This window comes from Wolffia australiana, chromosome 16 (assembly GCF_029677425.1).
Source record: "Wolffia australiana isolate 7733 chromosome 16, ASM2967742v1".
NCBI classification, from domain to species: Eukaryota; Viridiplantae; Streptophyta; class Magnoliopsida; order Alismatales; family Araceae; genus Wolffia; species Wolffia australiana.
The window spans coordinates 13,601,037-13,620,928 of record NC_135850.1 but is presented as its reverse complement, the minus strand read 5'-3'; the positions used below and the strand labels follow the sequence as shown (position 1 = coordinate 13,620,928).

General features: G+C 40.2%; 2 protein-coding genes across 8 annotated transcripts; one reads left to right on the top strand and one right to left on the bottom strand.

Annotated features, from left to right (window-relative positions):
* The first annotated feature begins 1,158 nt into the window (after positions 1-1,158).
* On the top strand, positions 1,159-6,607 carry APC2 (anaphase-promoting complex/cyclosome 2). 2 transcript variants are annotated; one of them, XM_078588482.1, is made up of 16 exons: positions 1,159-1,406; positions 1,792-1,869; positions 2,355-2,586; positions 3,261-3,478; positions 3,563-3,634; positions 3,872-4,089; positions 4,154-4,579; positions 4,709-4,913; positions 4,991-5,105; positions 5,185-5,267; positions 5,374-5,493; positions 5,577-5,665; positions 5,737-5,818; positions 5,914-6,114; positions 6,194-6,262; positions 6,321-6,607. In XM_078588482.1, exons 1-16 carry the CDS (start codon positions 1,191-1,193, stop codon positions 6,441-6,443), a joined length of 2,547 nt encoding a protein of 848 aa, XP_078444608.1. In that variant the 5' UTR covers positions 1,159-1,190; the 3' UTR covers positions 6,444-6,607. The 2 variants fall into 2 exon arrangements, with proteins under 2 accessions (XP_078444608.1, XP_078444610.1); XM_078588484.1 differs by having other exon boundaries at positions 4,709-4,947; positions 5,049-5,105.
* Positions 6,608-6,686: 79 nt separating this feature from the next.
* EMB1579 (ATP/GTP-binding protein family) lies at positions 6,687-17,718 on the bottom strand. 6 transcript variants are annotated; one of them, XM_078588476.1, is made up of 25 exons: positions 17,588-17,716; positions 16,819-16,950; positions 16,676-16,688; positions 16,528-16,605; positions 16,235-16,435; positions 14,605-14,856; positions 14,463-14,492; positions 14,293-14,357; positions 13,226-13,972; positions 13,075-13,120; positions 12,676-12,768; positions 12,541-12,596; positions 11,202-11,301; positions 9,839-10,053; positions 9,659-9,722; positions 9,375-9,527; positions 9,273-9,300; positions 8,261-9,198; positions 8,119-8,193; positions 7,925-7,999; positions 7,520-7,849; positions 7,256-7,411; positions 7,127-7,168; positions 6,988-7,050; positions 6,687-6,905 (listed from the first exon to the last, which is right to left on the bottom strand). In XM_078588476.1, exons 2-25 carry the CDS (start codon positions 16,851-16,853, stop codon positions 6,801-6,803), a joined length of 3,960 nt encoding a protein of 1,319 aa, XP_078444602.1. In that variant the 5' UTR covers positions 16,854-16,950; positions 17,588-17,716; the 3' UTR covers positions 6,687-6,800. The 6 variants fall into 6 exon arrangements, with proteins under 6 accessions (XP_078444602.1, XP_078444606.1, XP_078444604.1 ...); XM_078588480.1 differs by lacking the exon at positions 16,819-16,950 and having other exon boundaries at positions 17,588-17,699; XM_078588478.1 differs by lacking the exon at positions 16,819-16,950 and having other exon boundaries at positions 16,676-16,726; positions 17,588-17,690.
* Between the last annotated feature and the right edge of the window lie 2,174 nt (positions 17,719-19,892).

Sequence of the window (19,892 nt, the reverse complement as noted above, 5' to 3'; positions counted from 1 at the left end):
CATCTATCGAGTTTAGATCCATGTATTTCTTTTATCAAAATGGAAACAAAAATATTCACCATGTTCTAAGCACTTGCATATTACCATTCCTTATTATTCCAATTTTTTTCAAATCCACATACTTATTTTATATTTTTTATTTACATATACTTTTACATACATCTATATCCTTCTTGTCCTCTCCTCATTCCTACAATCCATTCATCATTTCTTTCTTTCTCATCCTCTCTACATCCATAATCTTCTATCTCCCATATTTCATAATAATCTTCATATTATCAGTATATATTAGCAATCAAATTATCAACTCACCATTTCCCTCTTCTCTCTGGTTCTTAACTTATAAGTATACCCTCTCACATCCTTAATCACCGCTTAAACAATACTAAACTCCTGACCATCATTCCATGCAGAGACAACCCTTACTCATATTTAACTACTTATATTCCAGTGAATAAAGGTTTATAAATATCATCGGATGAACTTAAAAACCATCAAAAACATAAATATTCCCGAATTTTTTAGTTTACCAAACACACAGACTTCATGTGTACCATAACAATTTATTTAAAACAATTCAAAACATAACCAATATATTAGTCAAGGCTTTGGTGTCCTTGCTGAATCAATCATCCAATCACTCCTGGAGTTATGGCAAACCAAAAAAAGATAGAGAAGATAGTGAAATTGACGCAGTTGGAGCAAGTAATTGGACAACATCAGTAGCATAGACCTTTGGTCAGAAACATATTTATACATCTGTCTTCCGAACTCTCTCTCTCTCCCTCTCTCTCTCTCTCTCTCTCTCTCTCTCTCTCTCTCTCTCTCTATATATATATATATATATATATATATATCTATATATATATCTATATATATATATCTAGATATATATATAGATATATATATATAGATATATATATCTATATATATATATCTAGATATATATATCTAGATATATATATATATATATATATATATATATATATATATATATCGTATCAAACTATCAGTCTCCTCCAAATTTGGAGGGAACAATATACTAGACCCAGTAACAAATCCGAAATTTCCGAATCTTTTGGCCCACAAAGTATGATCCGGTGTTGTAATCGGATCCACCTCCTCTCCGGCGCCCTTCAACTCTTCCCTCCCTCCCACTCAGTTTCAGTATTTGATGTTTGGAGGGGAGAATGGAAGAAGGCGTTGGGGCGCTGGACGCCCTGACAGAGAACAATATCGAAGAGATTCGACGGAGCTGGTCAACATTTGCAACCGGAACCGAGTATATACTCTCTGGGAATCTCTCTGTCGCTCAAGACTCTGATGGGTACGCCTCCTCTGTGCGTAATCTCAGCCGTTATGGTCTTAGTCGCCTCGCCGGAGACCACTTCTTCCAAGTTCTCGAGGTTCTTTCTCTCTCTCTCTCTCTCTCTCTCTCTCTCTCTCTCTCTCTCTCTCTCTCTCTCTCTCTCTCTCTCTCTCTCTCTCTCTCTCTCTCTCTCTCTCTCTCTCTCTCTCTCTCTCTCTCTCTCTCTCTCTCTCTCTCTCTCTCTCTCTCTCTCTCTCTCTCTGTTTTATGAATTTCTTCCGTGTGTTTATGCTGCAATCAAATAAAAGTTCCGGTTTTTGATGTGTGAACTCTCTAAGAGTACAGTTTTCTTGAATCATAGGGGGGAAGAAGAAAATTTAGAACGTGGGTTCTGTCCATTTTAGAGCGTTCTGAACTTCATTTTTATCACGTAGGGAAAAAAATCAAGGTATATTGCTGAAAGCTTGTTTCTTTTGATTTAGGAGTCCTTCCGGAAGAATGCGGTGTCAAAGTTCTGGAATAACTTCAATCCGTCCTCTGATGTACAGGCCGCTTCCGCAGTGAGTCTTACTTTTTTTTTTCTTTAATTACCTTCCCATGAGAGCTCCATCTGTTAACAGGATCTTTCTGCTTTACAATTCTCTTCTAGTATCTTTACGCGAGGATTCTCAAATTTATGGGAAATCATTATTTTTATATAGTATTCTAGTCTTGTTTCTAGAATCCCACGAGGATTTTTCTTGATCATGTGTGTTTTATCTTTCATTAGCCTAATAGTAATGTCGAAAAACTGTGCTTTGTGTTCATACAAAATCGAAGGACATATATTTCTTTTTAAGAACACTTTTTGATATCCCAAATGCATGAGTAATCTCCCTTGTGCTACTTTATATGCAATTACTTGTGTCATTTTTTTACTCTTCCCTTGAAATTAGATCTTTCTGTTCTTGCTTGAGTATACGTATGTTTGTTTATGTTCTTGTGGTGTTTAATTTTTTAAATTAGCTGAAAATTTAGACGAGAGTTCGTATGGTTCATGTCGCAGGAATGTTGTGTGGAGACACGAACCAAAATGCTGGAGAAGACGCTAGTCACATCCGTGGAGGAGATGCGGGCGGCAAAAGATTATTATGGGCGTTGTTTATCAATTCTTTTAAATATTTTACATTCAGATGATATCAAGTCTGAATTGCGGACTGGTACACCCATTCTTCTATGCAAGTACCACCTGATGGTGTCTTCTGTTCTACTTTCGACACTTCCTCGGCCTTTTCTTGGTATGTGATCTTATTCCTCGGCCTAAATAATCTTCTACGGTTGATTTTTTTCACCATATTTACACGGCATATTTCTTTTAGATGACTCTTTTCATCTTTATCACTGGATTTTATTCCTGAACGATGCGAATCTGTTGTCATAGAAGATTTTGAGAGAACTCTGTACAGAGTTGATTCTAGTTTTTTCCCTTCGCTTTAGCCAATGTGATCCTACTCTGTATGTGGCCAAGATTATCTGAGGTTAACTAACATATTTCTCAGTATGAGAATGTTTAATTAGTGAATTAGTGACTGTGCCTAATAATTCTGATATGTTTCAGAAAATCTTTTTTGATTTAAAGTACGTTCTGGGTATCATTTCGGTCATTACAAAAAAAATTTCTGAACTTCGGACTCTACATCGATCAAGTTTTTGTCTAGAAACTGGACATGATCTTAATTTTTCTTGGCCCCAAAATGGCATTTCCCCATTAGTTATTTGCCTTACGTCATGAGATGTTGCTAACCATGGTCCACTGCGACTAAAAAATGAATGCTTTTGCTGCTCGTAGAGCAATTGACATGTATTTCTTGAAGCAAACACTTGTATTTTAGAACTTCAGTCGTTCTATAGCAGTTGTGGCTATCCTGTTATGAATGAATAATACATTCTTCATGCATTGCTTGTTCTCCAGGGACGTTGCAATTATTTTTTAAAGAGAGATTGGAAGAATTAAGTAACATGATCTCTGGAGGAGGAGGCCACGAATATGACGTGCTTGACCAATCACTTGGACTCGAGAATAATGAACGGCTACAAAACACTGGTAAACTTGTTCGCGGCCTTAAAACTCTTGGGCTCGCCTCTGTGACCGAAGATGCATATGCGGCAGCCATCTTTTCCCTTTTGAAAGTAGGCCAATTACAGAAATTTGGGTTCTTATATGATTATTTGATTGGCTTTCCTCTGTGTGATTCTTCGTGTTTGCCATCGTAGGCTAATGTTGAAGATTTGGCCGGTGATGAATACCGAAATCCTGTTTTAGGTTCCATTAAAGAATGGATTCAGGTTAGTTCTTTGTTGTTTTTGCCCAGTTCTGTGATACCAGACGTGCAGTTCTAAGATCTGGTCTCTTCCTTCTTACAATTCAAAACTTGATTTTCGTGACCCAGTTAAATATTTTCTGATCATGTAGTGTGAAACCGTGAAATAATTGAATTAGTTCAAAAAAATCGGCAAATTTCTCTCTTTAGTTTTCGTGTCTGGATGTCAAGAACGGTGGATGAACTAATATTTTGTGTTCAGGCCGTTCCACTTCGGTTTTTGAATGCTCTCCTGGGTTTTCTGGGAGACTCAAATGTCAATGAGCCCTCAAATTCTGGCCTTACATCTCCCTTAGCAATACACACGCCTTCGCAAGAGCTAGTCAGATGGCAGCTGAGGCTCGAATACTTTGCGTACGAGACGCTGCAAGACTTGCGCATAGCAAAGTTGTTCGACATCATCGTAGATTTTCCTGACAGGTAGGCAAAAAATAATTATCTTACTTATTGACTGTTTAATTACTTATTTTCTCTCTTCAACTAGCTCTCCAGCCATAGAAGATCTGAAACAGTGTCTAGACTACACTGGGCAGCATTCAAAACTTGTGGAATCATTTGTTTCTTCCTTGAGATTTCGCCTGTTGACGGCGGGCGCCTCGACGAACGACATACTGCACCAGTATGTATCCACGATCAAGGCTCTTCGAATCGTAGATCCCAGCGGTGTTTTCCTCGAGGCGATTGTGGAACCGATACGAGAGTATTTGAGGAGGAGAAAGGATACAGTTAAATGCATAGTGACTATGCTTACCGAGGGGAGCGGCGGCGCTGTTGGCTCGGGGAACCCCGGCGAGAGTCTTCTGGAAGAGCTGAACAAGGATGCTGAGAATCCAATGGCCGGGGATTATGATGATGATGCTGATGATCTTGCCATTGCCGATGATAGACAGGCGTGGGCCAACGCAATGCGGTGGGTATGAAGCAATTACGCTTGGGTTGATCACCCAGTTGGAGTGTTCTTCCCTCTTTTCTTTCAAAAAAAAAATGAAGTAATTATTCTTGGGATTTTTTTGGGAAAAACTAATAATTCTTGTGTCAGTTGGGAGCCCGATCCAGTGGAAGCAGAGACGGCGAGTGGAGGGAAAGTGAGTCGGCGCAAGACTGACATTCTTGGAATGATGGTCAGCGTCGTCGGTTCCAAAGAACAGTTGGTAAACGAACACCGAGTCATGCTTGCGGAGAAGCTTTTGAACAAGTCAGATTATGACATTGACTCGGACATTCGTACCCTGGAGCTCCTCAAGGTCTTATTTCCATCTGCCCTTCTCAAGAGGAAAAGTATGAAATCATCTTTTTTTTTTCCAATTTTATCGTCTTTTAGATACATTTTGGAGAGAACAGCATGCATAGGTGCGAAATCATGCTGAATGATTTGATAGACTCCAAGAGGACTAATAGCAACATCAAGCTCACAGCGGCCAAGGCTCCTTTGAAAGGTTAAACATTTTGGAGTGTTTATGTTACTCGCTATTTTTCCGTTTTGAAAAATATTTTCTCCGCATGCCTGTGCTTCAGGTAAAAGACAAGGACAAGGTGATTTGTCTCTGGACGTCTTTGACGCGACAATCATCTCTTCAAACTTTTGGCCTCCAATCCAGGTAATACAAATGGTTTAATGTTTGCGCAGTGGTTATTAATTATTTAATCAATCGAAAGTTGAGTATCAGTTCTAAGTTAGTGCATGTATGTTGTCTTTGTCAACAGGTGGAGTCCGTCAACTTCCCGGCGGCCATGGATGAACTGCTGTCCGAGTACGCGACGAGGTACCATGAAATTAAGGCCCCCAGGAAGCTGCTCTGGAGGAAAAACCTTGGAACCGTTAAGGTTATCTGTTGATTCTCATCATCATCATCACCACCACCATAAGTCTCAGACTCTTTCTTTACTATGTTTACTTACAATCTCAGTTAGAGTTGCAATTTGAAGATAGAGCGCTGCAGTTCACCGTGTCACCAATCCATGCTACAATCATAATGAAATTCCAAGAACAATCCAGGTGTGGGTCCTTGGTTGGTTTTTATGCGCACAGATACAAATATATCCATGTTGCTCTTATTTTATTCGTAGCTGGGAATCGAAGAATATCGCAGCAGCCGTCGGATTACCCGAGGACATCTTCCGTCGAAGAATAAGCTTCTGGGTCAGCAAGGCAAGTCTAAAAATTCTGTTGATATATTCAGATCCATTCTTAAATATGGAACGAAAGAATCAATAAAATAACACATGGGATTAAATTATGGTTAGGGGGTCGTCGTGGAATCATCGGCCGGGGAAGACTGCGTGTATACTGTGGTAGAGGAGACGAAGACGAGGGGCCTCAGCAGGGGTGGCAGCAGCCAATTAGAACGAGATTATGATCTATCATCAGCAGCCAACGAGGAAGGAGATGATGTTTCACTCTCTTCTGCCGAGGAACAGCTTCGGAGAGAGATGGCCGTCTACGAGGTTGCCATCTTTTTACACGCCAATTCCCTATGTTGCCATCTTTTTTTCATGACGAAAATTTATCATGGCTTGTGTGCAGAAGTTTATCATGGGGATGCTGACCAACGTTGGAAGCATGGCGTTGGATAGGATCCATAATACTTTGAAGGTGCGTACAGTTGATGATTCATGATGATGACAGTTTGATAATCGATGTTCATGGGCAGATGTTTTGCATAGCCGAGCCGACTTACGACAAGTCGATGCAGCAGTTGCAGAGCTTTCTTCAAGGACTCGTTGGAGAAGAGAAAATTGAGATAAGGGATGGCTTATACCTCCTGAAAAGGTAGGAAATGCTACTAAGGTCTGTATTTTTTTAGTTCCTACACACTATTTTTTGTGTGTAAAGTCAGTCTATCCCACTCCGTTTTCTAATCTGACAGAATTGTAGTGGTTCCGACATTAAAAGGATACTGAAGTCTGTAATTTTCGGTGCCAAACGGATTCTCATGCCTGCCAGTAAAGTCAGAGTCTCTTCAACTTGGTTTTTCTATACGAGACTGAATATTCTTAACGAGCAAGGATTAGGCAGCTGTTCGAAGATGCTAAAAGATAAATTTAACGGGAAAAAGAAGATAAAAGATGAAAGTTATTGCACGTCCAGCGGGCTACATTCTCATGGTTGACCAAAAGATTAGCAGAAATATTTAGAAGTCAGTGATCCTGACCAGCTTTTGGTACATGATCCGGTTGTCCCTCGCCTGGACAGAAGAGCTACTGCTTGTCTCCAAGATTGCACTCTGCACCAGTTCCTGCCATCATAAAAAGTGTCTCAGTGTTCAACTTTACCACTACAAAGAGAAAAAAGTAAGAGGACATATAATATAAAAGTACCTTGACCTCCTTTTGAGAGAGAAACAGCCCCAGGTTGTGGATGATCAACCTCAGATCCTCTGCCTGCGGTGAATAATCCAACACATCACATCTATCATCACTGTTAGCATTCAAGTTTATCACCGGAAGAAAATCTTACCTTGAGATAACCCACTCGATTTCGATCAAAGTATCTGAACGCCTGGCATAGAACGTTCGTTGAACAGCAGTCAGTGAGAGATTGAAGTTTTTTTTTAATTCAAGAAGAGACGGGTAAAGACATGGGCACCTGCAAAAGGTCTTTGTTGATAGTATCCTCTTTAGGAAAACGTCTCGCTTCTTTAGCGACATTCTCCTTCTCATCCGTCGGCTCCTTCGTCCTTTCTTCCGGTTGTTCTTCCACCTTCGGCAACGTTTGCGCCACCTCCTCTTTTGGCCTCTCTTCCTGCATAGGAGAACGAACATTTGCTTTATAGATCTTCCTTCCAGCATCTTTCTATTGTTTGATTTTTTTTAATTTTAATTAGAATTAAATCATAAAATGCTTTATTACTTGAGAAGCGTCCTTCTCTTCCGGAGAGGCATCCTCTGCTTGCTGATTATTTTCTGAGGCTTCCTCCGGCTCTCTGAAATCGTCTTCCTCCATGGCCTCCTCTTCGACTATAGCGGAAACAGGTTTTTCAGCCTCCCCGGCGGCTTTCTCTTCCTCATTGGAGTTAATTTCAGTAGGCGGAGGAGCATTGTTTGAATTGTTTGCGCTTTCGTCGACCGATTTCAGGCGCTTATGCTCGGACGAGACTTTTGCCTCTTTTTTCTCGCTTCCCTTTTCATCTCTGTCTCGCTTCTGTTGCTTTCTTCTCGACACAGCGTTTTTCCGAAGATTCTGAGCAAGGAAAGTAAGTAGCATAAGGGGCATGAATGATAGATTATACATGAGCCTGCCAAGTATCAACACTACCTGAAGAAAGAACAGGAGCCGACGTCCCATCTCGAACTGAAGCATTTCATTGAGCGACTCCGCAAACAAGGAGAGCTACAAAAAGGGAGGAAATGCCAATTTTAAAACATATTTCGTTGATTTGTTCCGGCATGTATCAAGGAAATTAAATGAGTACGAATATTTCATAAAAGATGAATTCGTAAAAAGGGGACCTCGAAAGTGGATTCTGCAGTGTCTTTCTCGTTATAATCCAAGAGACCATCGAGTGAGAGTGACATCGATCGTATCTGCAACAATGTTCCAAGTTTATTTAACCAGACTCCCAGCAAGAAGACGACTGCACAAGACTCTCACCTTAGAATCCTTGGACTGCTTGGTTTTAAGGAAGAATCCCGGGTGCTCAGGCGCTGCTTCTGGCCTTCTCCCGTTAGAATCCTTAACGGAAGACTCTTGTTTAGAGACAGCAATCTTCTTCTCCTTCCCATTTTCCTCTTGCTGGGAACTTTCACCCTGTTTCTTCACCTCCTGAGTCTGGCTCTCGCCAACGCCCAGCTCAGAAGATGCAGTTTTTTTCTCCTCTTCTTGATCGTCTTCTTCCGGGATCTTCTTTTCGTCGGTGGCATGATTCATTTTTTCATAACCATCGCCCTCGCCCTCGCCGTCTCCGTCGCAGGCAAGATCTGCAGCTGCTGTTTCAACATCTGCCTGCGTTGTCGTATCGGCTTCAGCCACCATCGGGGGCACATCTGGCTCCAACTTCCCGTCGTCCTTGATGCTTGCTTTGGAGACTTTCTTTTTCTTGATCACTTTCCTGATAATCCTTTTCTTCACCGTTGTCTTTGTTGCTGTCATTTCCTTTATGGGAGTAATAGCGCCCTCTTGCCCATCCTTGATATCTGCTTTGTTGGATTCATCGCCATCGTGCTCCGATAACTCGGCAGCTTTTTCTGCTTGCGTCTTGGCTGCAGGAACCTTTCTGGTTACCCTCTTCCTCACAAACGTTCTGACATTTGTGGGTTTGGGGGAAGACTTGGTCACTTCCTCTTCCAAGAGTTCTAATTTTTCACCGTCATTGTCATCACCAGTTTCTTGAGGAAGACTTTTTTGATCTACTGCAGCAGTCTCCAATTCCTTGTTCATTTCCTTGTTAACAGGCGAAGTCTCCACTTCAGTTTGATTGTTAACAGGCGTTTCAACCGCTGAATCTGCTGATGGATGTATTATTGGGGTGTCTTCTTCCATTTTTATTACGGTGTCTTTCTGGGAATCAATCGCTGCCTCGGATGTATCACCTACGGGGTTCTCGAGAGTATAAGACAATCAACACGGTTAATCCTTTGGGAACGGTTAATAAAAAACGACATACCTAGTGAGCGATCCCTTGCATCGGATTTCTGAAACCGAGAAAAAAAATGAGTTTTGACGCCCCAGAAGTTAGTGGAATGAAGGACAAGCAATACGAGGGTACCTTGTTCTTTTCGACCCCGAGCGTTTTCTGAGCAAGCCACTGACTTTTCCACTGGTCTCTGGAAGGCAAACAGTGCGATAAATCAGGTAAATAGAGGACGGTAACTTCTTTGTGACTGGGTAGCCCGTCCTTGTCGACTCTTTCGTAGTGTATCTGCCAGAGAATCCATTTCAAATCGAAATAGTTATTAACTGGTACAATAACCTCAATGATGGCAAATCAACGAATGTTTGCAAATCGAGAAAAGATAACGACAGTACAAAAAGGGACATGGATTGGTATACCTCAATAAACCTATTCCAATGTTGACAGCTCTCCAGATCAATCTGGGCCAAATCTTTCATATATCTGGAGAAGAAAAATGAAGAAACTTAAATATTTGGAGCTACTGAAATTTTGAGACAGAAAGTCTAAAATTGAAAGATTGAGATAGGGACTGAAATTAGTGAATTACGAGTGTTTACCTTTTAGCCGTACGAACAAGAGAAGTTTCATCAGTCGAAGGATCACCGCCATCTAAAGCTGCATTCCACGGACCTCCAATAGCGGTGAAGGAATGGTCTTTTCTAAGAATGGCAAATCTCAGGAGGTTGTTAAAGTGAGAAACCCTATTATCTGAGTTATGATCAGAACAGAGCTCCTCCAAAGCTTCACTACTGATTCCACTCATTAAGATCACCTGATTTTTTTATCAAGACAAGTTCGAAAAATGGAATAAGAATCAGAACAAGGAAAAGCGATGAATGTTTACGAGATCTCTCTCGTAGAGTAATGTCACATGGAAATATCAGACACAAGTACCATAATGGCCCAAAAACCCAAGTTGATATTGGAAAATTCAGAATTGCTATCAGTAGAAGAACAATTCATGCTTAAAGATGAAAAGTACCGCCCTCGCTATCAGCTATAGCTTTTAGCACAATTAGTGAGGGCTTGAACTAACAAGGTATCAGAGTATGCTTAGGTCATAAACAGACCAGCAACAGGTGTTGTGGGGGAGTGTTGAAGAACAACATCCTGCTTGAAAATGAGAAGTTGCGTCCTTACCGGAGCTTTAAGCTAGAATCTAACACTATTTTTAAACAAAGATCAAGTGAAATGTATACCGTGCAGCCAATTACAAACCGCTCAATATTATAAATCGATACTGCAATACATTTCTTACTTTGATAAACCATTGGAGACGGGAATAAAAGGTCCTCTCAACTGGAAGAAAAATTATTCCTCACAGCATTCAGTTAAGGCGGGTAATCTCTACAAATTCACGATGTTGAATCAGAAATCAAATTCAATGTGATAACAATGAAGATATTTCCCAATAACGAATATGAGAGTTTTTTTCACGATTTATGCTTTCATCAGTGCTAACTGTTTTTCCCAGGATCTTAACATAAGCGAAGGTGAATTTATCACAATGCGTCAAGTCCCAAGTTTTATGAAATAGATAAATGACAATGTCCTCGGAAGTCAAACCAGTTACGGACTGGAGGCAGACGATGTAGCACTCCAAGCATTTAAAACCAAAAGATGATGAAAAATAAGCTTCATTCATCTTTGACACCAGGAGAGGTCTTTAGCGGATAAACCGCAAGAAAATCGTTTTGATAAGTGTCAAAACATATAAATAAATATACAGAACGCTCTCTGGAACATATCGCACCTGAAGAGAGTTATTGAAAACGATTAGCAAGCTATATTGAATTTACAGTAGACCAGATCATTCACATTAGGTTGGATAATGGGATCATAATGAGACTCATGGGAAAATCATCTAACGACATTCTCGTGACCATAAGAGTGTTCAGAAGATGCAATTCCCTAGTTTACCTTGGCATTCCAAACCGTGACATTGCCCTGTGAGTTCTGGGATCCCAATTTTTGTTTCACATCAGTTCGCTCACTAGCAACTGTAAATTCATGCTGAAAGCTGCTTGACACAAAATTAATGGCATTAGAAACTGAAGACAAGATGTCATATGTTAATCGACAGAAAAAAAGAAAATTATATGATCCTGTCTAGAATTTCCATGGAGTATTTTTTCACATCACTGAATGTGTTTTTAGGACAAGTCTTCACATAGCGAAGAACTGTTAATAACAAAATCCATAGAAGTTAAGCTATGATAAACGCAGAATTATTCTTCTCCGCCTTTACCCAAATACCTTATATCATTCCCCATCTAAACATATCTAACGGAAACAAGGATGCGAGAAAAAGCTCACACATGTTTCGCTACGATTTCAAGATTTTAAAAGTTCGAAGTGGCAGTGATATCCTCTGTTTTAAGTAATTTATGACCCGGATACCTTATACAAAATACAAACCGCGCTAAAAGCTACTATCATAATTCAAAGAACATGCACAAAAAAATAAACATCTTTACTTCTGGAAAACATACCAAGAACTTTCTGAGCAGAACGTGGTTATTATGACTGCAGAGATAACATGAGTTTTCTTTGAGAGGAAACAGAAAAGGAGACCTTTTAGGGGGAGCTTCAGAGATGTTCACGAACAATAAACACAGTGCAAGCGTCATTCAACGAGTTGAATACTTATATGGCAAAAGAGGAGCAGTATCAAGAAAACAGATTATCAAAAATAGGACTCCACGCCAAGAAGCCAGAGGAGGTATAGGGTGAAGATGTTTTGAATAGGAAGTCTTTCTGAGTCAGATGAAGTGAGATGTAGATGTAAACAGAGAAGGCTGAATCTCACCAATCCAAAAAAGGAACTATTTTCTTCGCCAAAGAGAAGTACATTTCCATCTCATCGAAACTAAATTCAGGTTCCAAGGACCAAGAGATTAGACGAGAAAGTTAATGAGTCATCTTTAATAACGTACAATCAATGCATCCACCAAACAGATACTAAAACGTAACCGAAGACTGGATAATTAATAACACGGGCAAGTCGGAGAAAATGAAAGGTTTAACGACATTGCAGATTGGAAATGTTTATAAGTCATCAGTTCCCCAATATTATGAAAACTACTAAATGACCAAAATATTTTTCTAGCAATCCTCGATGACCTTTGTGATAATAAACCAGTCGACTGCATAAAATAGCAGGATGAAAATAGAATAAAAAATATAATCAAACGGCTAACAGTATTAACTTGTGAAGTAATGAATAAAGAGACAGACGCTCATACAAGTGACAAATTACCTCACATGAGTATACAGAGAAACATTAAGCTTTTCCTTGGGCCAGCTGAAGACAACCTGTAAGAAGATTTCAACAGATCCGAAAGGGAGTCTTAAGCACAATGAAATAACCAATAATGCAAAGTAAAAAAAGTACCTTCGAGAACTCTGGAGAAATTGATAATCTGGGATATCTCTTACTTAAAGACATGTAATCCCTCACTGGATCAGACACACACAAGGCCGAAACCTACAAGTGAGGCCCTGAGATTAAAAAATGGAAAAAAAACTCCCACAGATGTATGAAGTAGACTAAAGGAGGACGTGATGTCCACAACAGAGAGTTATGAGCTCAAATGGCTGGAGGAAAGAAAATAACAGTTCTGTGTGTCTCCTCTACAAAAGACAAGCTCCATCCCAGACGTTCAGACAGTGTAGAAGGATGAAATGAGAGAGACCGTTGAGCAATGATAAAAAAAACTTAGAAATACAACAGCCTCCACCCGCAAGCCTAGCAACATCAAACAATGACCATTCGAAACCCCATAGGTTTTACCTTGCAGATATATTCTCTTCTTTTATCCTTAACAGGTGAATGGCGCCTTCAGCATAAGAGAGAATACGTTAGTTAACAATGCTGCACCCCCTATGGAAGCTGCAAGGGATAAGTAACTTCAGCACTTCACAAAGAAAATTTGAAGGTCCACCTATGCAATGTATCACGACGTGGAGAGGCTCGTGAGGTTCGATCAGCTCGGGGAGCTGACGATGCCTGTCGATCCTTGCTTGTTCTTGATGGAGATCGTTCCTGCCTAGTACTCTCGGATCCGCGTTTGCGATCTTGTTCCCTCTCCTTCTCCCGTTGCTTCTGGAGGCGTTCTCTTTCCCGTTCAAGATCTCGTTGCCGCTGGCGTTCTCGCTCCCGTTCCCTGGCCCGTTCACGTTCTCGCTGTCTTTCTCTATCTCTTTCTCGTTCTCTTTCTCGATCGCGCTCCAGCTCCCTTTCTCGCTCCTTCTCTCTCTCGCGCAAGGCGAGCTCCCTTCGACGCTCCTCCCTCAGATCAAGTTCCCGCTGATAAGGGCCTTGATCATCCTTCCGCTCATCCCGGAAGGGCACTGAGACGCTTGAAAATCCTCCTTGTGGCAAGATTCTTCCTTGGTAGCTTGGCTCAAGTGCAGCACCATGAAGTCCTTTCCCTCCAACATCGTACTCGCGGCCTGGGGGCAATCCTACTCTGTAACCAGCACTGGTGGGCCCAGGGGGGTAGACGTGCTCAACATTGCCCCGTGAAGGGCCACCTAAACTGGTGCCTGAACGTTGACCGCCATACGGTGCAGTGCCGGCGACTGGCATGCTGCGAGGATCGACATCCATTCTTCCACCGTATGATGAGTTAATGTCTGCATGTCCATGGTGGACTGCGGCCGCTCTTGCAGCCAGATAATCCGCTTGTCTGCCAGAAACGCATTTTCTTCTCAGTGATGGAGAGCAGGTAATGGTCACCACATAATCACAGGGAGACCTCAGTTCATAACAACAGCTAAAATGGGTAAAGTACAACTACTGCTATCAAAAATCAATCTACCCTGCTAGGAAATAATGAACAACAGTCAACTTATCCATAGGAAAAAAAGAGCCTGCAAAAGCTCGTCATTTTCGCAGTCTAGCATCACTTTATGCAGGCATGGAAACAACAGGCAAAACAGAGAAAGAAGGTGGGCATACTAATTTTCATTCATTAGATTAATTAATATACGAGCGATAAATCCATACCTTGTGTCAGATGCTGGCTGCAGCGATGGAACTTTCATCATTTGCTGTTGCCGATACAACGATGCCTTTGATGAATGATCAACAAATATCAGTTGAAACGACAGTGCACAAATTTGATAGAAAAGACACCCTGGAGATTGCTAGTAAGCGTATTGACATAGATAGATTACCTGTTCATATTGTTCACGTGTTTCGGATTTCTGCAATGATAGAAAAAATAACAATAGATGTGAGCCGTCAGAGAAGCAGTTAAAGTCCATTCTCACACCAGACATACAATGACAACACAGTTGAAATGAAGAAAAAGGAAACCTGAGACTGGAGGGTGTTGAAACTAGGATCATCCCTTCCCATGAAAGCAGACTGACGATCGCCATAATGCCTTCTCTCCATTGAATACTGATGGTCTACATTGTGCCCGTAACCTGATGCACCATAGTCCTCAGCGTTCATCCCAATACCACCGCTTGGGACTCCTGATCCGAATTTCGAACTATCTGGATATGAAGAGGAATAGGTTGCCCGGCCTTGAAGGCTTGTCGAACCAGTGGCTTTAACAGGCATCTGCAGGAAAAAATATTAGAGAAAGGGAATGACAGCCGTGATAGAAAAGGAGATTCTGGTTAAAGATGTAGATATTTCAGACACAGACTTTACTCTGCTAGCTAGCAGACGACAAAGAGTTGAGATTGTAGTCATACACCGGATTCATTAATCAAGGAAGGCAAGAAAATATTTCCAGGACTAATCGTAATATGCAAGACTCATTTATCCCCACAAAGTTTACTGCACAGCACCAAAACTGTCTGCGTATGAAATGCAAACATCTGGTAGACAAACCCTTTGTGGGGAAACCCAATAATTGTAAAATCATTATGAGGACGTGCACCAACAAATACAAAAAAGAGGTTCCGTCCTTTTTTTTGAAATATAAAAGGGATGAACACCCGTCTATTTTAACATCTAAGAGGGAAACATCAGATCCAGAAGAAACTTTCTGGGGTGGGAGGGATTAAAAGAACCGAATATTTTAAACTTCGTTTCACAATAAATTTAAAATATAAACGTAGCTCTTTACAGTTCTTGGTGTTTGAGATCTGCAGTGAGTACAAGGAAAAATTAAAAAAAAAGACAACGTCATGGTAGATTCTTATTTTGAAGAATGCACAATGGTAGATGAAGTGAGATGAGAGAGTAACATTACGGTATTTTCACCATAAAAGGTTTTCCCCACGGACAGGTATAGGGTATAGTAGTCATTCAGACAGTGGTGCTGCTAGCAACTGTGCATAGATCCTAGATCAGGGGAGAAGCAATTTATCATTGGAGTTTTCTGATGGGCGAATGTGACCTATTGATTCGAACGTAAAGTTGAGGGCCTTTCTACCCAATTCCTTTTTCCCTTTCTCCTCTACTATTGAATCATCATTTCTAAATCTAACTTACCCTGGATATTCCCCCTGTTGCATAAAGAATCCTTACAACATTATGTCAGGTATACTGAAAAAAGAAAGGGACAGAAGACAGCTACAAGCCAAATCACTATAAAACCAAAAAAGGTTTCAGTAACGAAAATCATAAGAGCAGCAACAAGGAAATATTCGAAAGGTGTTTATAAAAACTGTAGACAGAAGGATCTGGATTACGAAGATTCAGTAAGGCGATCATAAAAATTGCTCACATCCTAGTTTTCCCGGGATAGAACTAGAAAGTAAGCGATAACAAGAACTTTATGGCTTTCCGTGCAAGAATCATGCATTCATATCAATACATGAAATACATGTAAATTGAATAAAGGATAAAACAATATAAAGTTAGAAACCACGAGAAACCTCTAGTGCATTTCAATATAAAGTTACAAAGTCGAAGTGACCATTAAAAATAAGTGATGAATCAAGTAAACGATTTTAGGGAGAATTATATAATAAGTATATCAATGAACCTGTTGAGCGCCACTTAATGCGGATGATCCATAAACAGAAGCATATGGTCCACTGTATTGCGATGCCTGAGAGTGAACTCTGTAGGCCCCAACATCAGTTTCCTGAGAAGAGTTCAACATGCTGCTCTGCCGAGAGACAGCAGCATGCTGCGAGCTGCCATCAGGAGCACTAATCTGCGAACCTGGATAACCACCTCCGGCCTGTAGACAAGATACAAAACTCATACGATTGGCACAGAACTCTAAGAATGTCAACAACTGAAATGAATAAAATTCAATAAATAACATCATACCGGGTGAGAATATGGTTGTTGGGCAGAATAGCTTTGCTGGCCATAGGCGTTGCTGCTCTTAATCGGATACATAATTATCTAGAAATCAAGGAAGACCTAGATAAGAAAAGTATCAAAAGTAAGACGATTCTGAATAGAAAGCACGTACTTTTGTCTTTGATCTGAAGTGTGTTCCAAATATTAGAGGCCAGGCGGAATTCTTTATCTCAGGCAAATAAGAGCATGACAATCTTATAATAATCGAAAATTTCAGAATAAAAACTCAAAATTAAATTTGGTAGTAACCCGTACTTTTCCTCTACTCTACGGAAGTTCGTAATGCTCATTTCCGGAGAAAAAACGGAAATTGAATCTGGCGATCAACCCGAGACGCCAAAAGTGTAGATTTTTAACTCCAGTTCGCAAGGGTAAAACTTCAGCCTTCTGTGTTAAAAAAAAGTGTAATTTTATACTACACCGATGATAGAACAATGATTGCGTGAACAAAGTAAACGCCAAGATATTGGATATTCCGGGACACGAAATAATTATCTTTCAGCAATTGATCCACAGTCACTCAAAAGTCATCACATGATCAAGAACACACCGTCCATTGAGAAAAAAAATATGGGTTCACTATTTTCATCAAAGGAGATCTTAAACAATACCATGCCAAACCAGAGAGCGAAAAATAAAGACAAATTTGAGTTTCTAAAAACCTGAGATGTTTCTAAAAACTTGAGGACAGGCTAAGCGACACGACCGGGAAACTACAACCCAGTATTCGCGCAAGAGGTCAGCTTTTTGGATATAACACGCAAACCTATCTCCGTAGCTATCCATCAGACAGCGTAAACCGCACAGAAAATGCAAGCATGGATGAGACAATACACGGTTCAAAAGCGAATGACAAGCTGGGAACCGCTCGAAGCGGACGAGAATCGATCCTCTCGAAAAGTGCTCATCAAACAATGGATCTTGAAATCGGCTTAAGACCCAAGGATGAAAATGAAAGCCCGTTCACGAAAGATCTTCCTAGCAGACAGAAAATCACAGAGTACGTAGTTCGCGGGACCGTTACCTGGACCAATGGACGAGACGGTTGATGGGAAACCGAAGAGAGATTTCGCAGAGCTGCAGGCAAGGTGCGAGTGGAAGAACCCTAGACAATCCCCAGTACTAAACTTCAAACGGCGTATATAGAGCAGAAAATATCACCTAAAAGAAGTAACCGCCGTTAAGTTAATAGAAAGAGCACAAAAATTACAAATCCAGGCCTATGTCTGACCGCAAAAGCCTTTAAAATGTATATATACTCACTATTCAGTATAGAAACAAGTGGGCCAAAAAAGGGGACAAAGTCCTCGATCAGCCCAGTGGGCCTTGGGTCTTCTTTGGACTTACGACGTGGCAGCCTATAATTGGATTAGTGTGCCTTTTGTGTTAACGGGCCACACGATCGATCATTTTTTCGGACCGACTAATAGATCGGATTGATCAAGATCCGGCTTGAAAGATCGATCGGATCCAACGGTCAGATATGATCCGATCGGGCCTCCCAACGCTCGCGATGGCCTACTAGAATCGACTGGAATCCTAGTCAATGAGGCCACGTGGCCACAGTACCGATAGTATCTACTTCCATGCTAATATCAGAATCTGCCTTCATCTGAGTACTGTTATGTGTCCGTTGTAAATATTCATTTTTTCCATCCATGATTAAATATTTTCAATACATTCTAAATATATTTTCATGTCGCCCACAGTAAATAAAACATATGTGATTTAGTACAATAATAATTATAACAGTTTCATAAAATATTTGGTTATAAGTTTTCCTGCGTGTAGTATTCTGAAAAATGATCAAATTGTTCATAAATTTAAAAACTCACAAGTCTGTATTTGTATAAAATTGATTATCATTGAGCTAGTTAATGTTATGCATAAAAATACTAGTTAGTTGTCTTATTGGGTTGACGACTAAGGTTGTCTACGTCGATTAGTCAGTAAGCGACGAGCAGTAAACAACAATCAAAAGGGAAAAAGCAGCTCACAATAGGAGATCTGGCGGCCAGCGAGGAGCAGTAATCGACGGACCACAAGAAGGTAAGGTGACTAGTGACTAGTGTAGCTGACAACTTGGAAGCAAAGCGCCAAACGATGAGAATCGTGTGCTAAGTAATGAGAAGTGAGCGATGGGATGATAAGCAGGTGAGGCGGTCAGCGACGAATGGGCAAGGATGGTTTTTCCTTTCATGTGATGTGTTTTCTTATCTAGTTTTGATCAGAGTTGACTCTAATTAGTACTGGAACCTCTAATCATATGTTTAGTATAATCAAAGATCAACTTCTAACTAGTGCCATTTTTTATAAAATAATAATTCTTATTAGAGGTCAAAAACAAATTTTATTTTATTCTACTTTACATATTAACAAAATCATTTTATATTTAATGATTTCTGATATTTTGATTCAAATTTATTTTACTCGTAATATATTTTTGTAACTTTAGTGTTTACGTTAATGTTTCACAAGGATATTTCTAATGTGTTTTAATTTATGCCAGAGTTCCTATTTATTTTATTCAGTTAGTCTTTTATCGTTCATAATTCTTACCACAAATCTGATCAAACTTTTTTTAATCATAATTATGACCAATGGGAGTAATGATGCCCCCTCAACAAAATGAAGCAGAGCTTGGACAACACGAGGAAGCAAGCCACAACACATCCTATGGGAGCCTAAGCTACTAATAATTGAACTTCTAGACTACTTTGCACCAACTATTGGTGGCTATTGAGCATGCCTAGTGTGTCATGAAAGGAACCCCCAAAAGAATTCGATCCAACAGCAAGTAGACTTCTGGGCCAACAACTTCCAATGAAGATTGAATGGGTTGGGAAGGGAAAATGAGGTTCAAACCTACAATTTCAGTTGCGAGAAACTAGCCAACATTTTTACCAGCAAACTAGCCAAATGTAACAAACTAGAAACAATTTCCCCTTCATAACTACTGTCAATTCAAAGGTTACACACCCAAACTTTGTTACTATAAGATTCAGATAAATCATCTCCTTTTGTACTTTTTAGTGAGCATGTTAATGGTATCTAATGACTTGGCTGGCTTTGACTTAAAGAGGGCTCTGTGCTCAATCTGCTAAATCATCTATCAATTGACACTGAGCAACTTCAGTTGAAAAAAGCTAGCAAATATGACGGGCACTACTTGAGTTCTTTCTAGTGTATGCCTACTATACTGAAAAATTGGCATGTTAGTGTACGTTACCAGATCATAAATAGTGGTGAAAAATAACCTAAACACCCAGAGCCAATATCCCAATATGGAAGTATTCTAAGTTTAAAAACTTGAGTCAAATGTGAATGTC